The sequence below is a fragment of the Monomorium pharaonis genome, unplaced genomic scaffold (genome assembly GCF_013373865.1).
Source record: "Monomorium pharaonis isolate MP-MQ-018 unplaced genomic scaffold, ASM1337386v2 scaffold_481, whole genome shotgun sequence".
Taxonomy (NCBI): domain Eukaryota; kingdom Metazoa; phylum Arthropoda; class Insecta; order Hymenoptera; family Formicidae; genus Monomorium; species Monomorium pharaonis.
In genome coordinates, this window is record NW_023415782.1 from 1 (window position 1) to 3,117 (window position 3,117).

A 3,117-nucleotide genomic window follows, 5' to 3' on the forward strand; every position below is an offset into this window, starting at 1 on the left:
GGGTTATGGCGATTTTAAAGAGCCATCAAAAAAAAAAAAAAAAAATTATAAATGTCACAGATTTTTTTAGTATTTATCATCCATCAATATATGATGACTGTATTACAGCTGTGAATCAAGTAGCAGGTTATAACACAAGTACAAAAGTTTATGCAGCTCCTTCCGTTGCATCAAGAATTGGCACTCTTATAAAACAATAGGAAATCTTGCTATTGCTGAATGCATAAAACAGAATAAATTTCAAAAAAAAGTAGACATAGAAAACTTTTTAAAGTTGCTACAAGAAGATTTTGGCGTATCTGTCAATAAAACTGTTGAAGAAAGCATATTACAAGCTAAGCGCTATCAATTACAAGAATTACCTCCGTTAGAAGATATAAAATTATTGCACAATTTTTTACAAACTAATAGGCGTTTGGCATTTCAACGTCTCAGTGACACATTTACTTATGATAACTGGCGGCAACTGGCACAATTTACTCTAATTTCGGTTCAAGTATTTAATAGACGAAGAGCCGGAGAAATTGAACGCATTTTTATCGATGATTATAAGCACCAAGAAGGTATAAATGAACAAACAAATCCAGATTTATACGAATCTTTATCACCTGAAGCTCAAAAAGTAAGTTTGCAATGCTTCTATGTGTAATCGTTTAACGGAAACTTGGGGCAGAATGGGATAGTGGGATAAATGAGACGGTACTATTATTTTCATTGCACGGTGCCACAACCATGCAGAAAACTTGTTACAATCAAGAAAGTGGCCTCAATCTTATCACGACTGTTGAAGCACTTCACTAATTTTCACGGTTGCGGCACCATGCAATGAAAGTAATAGTACTATTCAATTTAGCCCCTTATCCCATTCTGGCTTAGTTTTCCTTATGTGTTATAACATAAAAAAACTATAAAAATTAAAAAATTTATATATAGATATTAATTACAAAAGTTATATTGGAAATTATCGTGAAGTTAAACTTTTAAAAGTTATATTATACCTTATTTATATTTTTGTTCATTTATTTAATCTATTATGTATCCATATTTTTTCTAACTTATACGCTCTATTAATTACATTCTTTAGTTTTTTATTCTAATTTTTGTGAATGAATAATGAACATACATGTGCATAAAAAGATCTAACGTTTTAATAATATTAATTAAATTTAAATAGTTTAAATGTATTAATATATATGAATATTAATTAAATTTACACTTTTAAATAATTATATATATACATTTATACAAAAAATTAAAAAAAAATTAAATAAATATTACACTATTAAAACTATACGATATTATACTTAATTTTACATCTAATTTTTAAAATAAATATGTAATTGTTAATTTTAGATAGCTATGAAATACGTAAGATTTGTTATTAGAGGAAAATTAGGAAGACCTGTACCTGTTCTTTTGGATTCCGAAATGAAAAGTTGTATAGATTTGCTCTTACATTACCGTAAAGAAGCAAAAATACCCGATGCAAACCCATACATCTTCGCTTTACCAGGTTACGATAAAAAGAGGTTTAGATATATAAGAGCTTGTGATTTATTACGCACATATTCTGTAGCGTGTGGAGCAAGTATGCCTCTTAGATTAAGAGGTACAAAGCTTCGTAAGCATATTGCAACAAGATGCATTACACTAAATCTATCAGATCCTGAAGTGACAGAATTGGCAAATTATCTAGGCCATAACAAAAACATCCACATGCAACATTATCGTCAATCTCTTCCACAATTTGAAATAGTTAAAATGTCTCGGTTACTTAAAATGGCACAAGGTGAAGATGATGATTTTCAACAAAATGATAAAGAAAATAACTCGCAAATTAACATTGATAATTTGATTACAAATGAATTTGAGACTAATGGAAGTGGAAATAGTGATATAGATATTGATGTAGACAATGATTATGTAGACACAAATTCAACTTGTGGGGCTAATAGGAAAAGACGAAGCAGTAAGTATAAAATAATTTATTTCAATATTTCTAATATGGAGCAGGCTTAAATTTAATATACTATATAATATACATTTTTAATATCATGCAGCATCGCCATATGGTACAACAAAACGCGTACGATGGACACAAACGGAATGTAATACAATAATTACAGCATTTAAACAAGAAATGTCAGAACGACGTTTACCATCAGGAAAACAAATGGTAGAGGTTAAAATGAAAAATAATTGTTTAAGTCGTCGTTCCATTCCTCAAATTAGAAGCTGGATTCACAATCAAATTTCAAGAAAATCTAAACCACGTGCTAAGGGTAATATATTTTTAAGATATTTTTATTTAATAATCTTTGATAGTTTAAATTTGTATATAGAATGATTAATAAACGAATAGCAAATTTTAAGAGATTGTTGGAAAGATTATGCTAAGTGAAAAGTGTCATAGAAATATAGTTATGTGAAAAATGTCGGTACAGGTTAAAAACAGATAATTTTTAATAGTTACGTAGGCATATAAGTTACAAAATTTTGTTATTGTATAATCAAATTATACGTTTTGGTAAAAAGTCTGCATATATATTTTTTGTTTTGCTATAATTTTCCAAAACTTATTTTCCTTTAAGATAAATATAATTTGCATATCATCATATGCAATTGTCTTTCATATTTAAAATTTATATTTAACATATTAAAAATAATATTAATTATTTTATGTTTCAGATCTTGATAGCGAGAGAGAATAAGATTTATCTAAATTATTTTCGAAAATAAAATTGAACATCGTTTAAAATACTTCTGCAGTAAATACATAAGATTTAGCATATAAAGTAAGTATGTCAAATTTGCCAAAAAATGAATTGCTGTTTTAAAATTAAAAAAGAGTTACATATTTATATTTATATATATATATATATATATATATATATATATATATATATACACAGGGTGTCCCAACGCACGTGGACTCGTAAAAGGGTAAAAGGGATCGAGATGAACATAAAAGTCTAATATTGTCTTGGATTAGGTCTGCAAATAATCGAGATATTAACGTATGGAATTCTCAAATAATCTAATTAATTTCTATCATAATTGTGAACAGTAAATAATAAAAGCTTATCAAACATTCATAATAGATTTTTTTCCGTGTTA

The 3,117-nt window shown here is 27.3% G+C and overlaps 1 protein-coding gene across 1 annotated transcript; it reads left to right on the forward strand.

Moving 5' to 3' along the window:
• Positions 1 to 139: 139 nt before the first annotated feature.
• LOC118648511 lies at positions 140 to 2,789 on the forward strand (the record flags this gene model as incomplete). The annotated part of the gene is made up of 4 exons (XM_036294836.1): positions 140 to 622; positions 1,354 to 1,969; positions 2,061 to 2,282; positions 2,689 to 2,789. Coding segments are annotated over 4 exons (1,344 nt in total), but the record flags the coding sequence as incomplete, so codon positions are not given.
• Between the last annotated feature and the right edge of the window lie 328 nt (positions 2,790 to 3,117).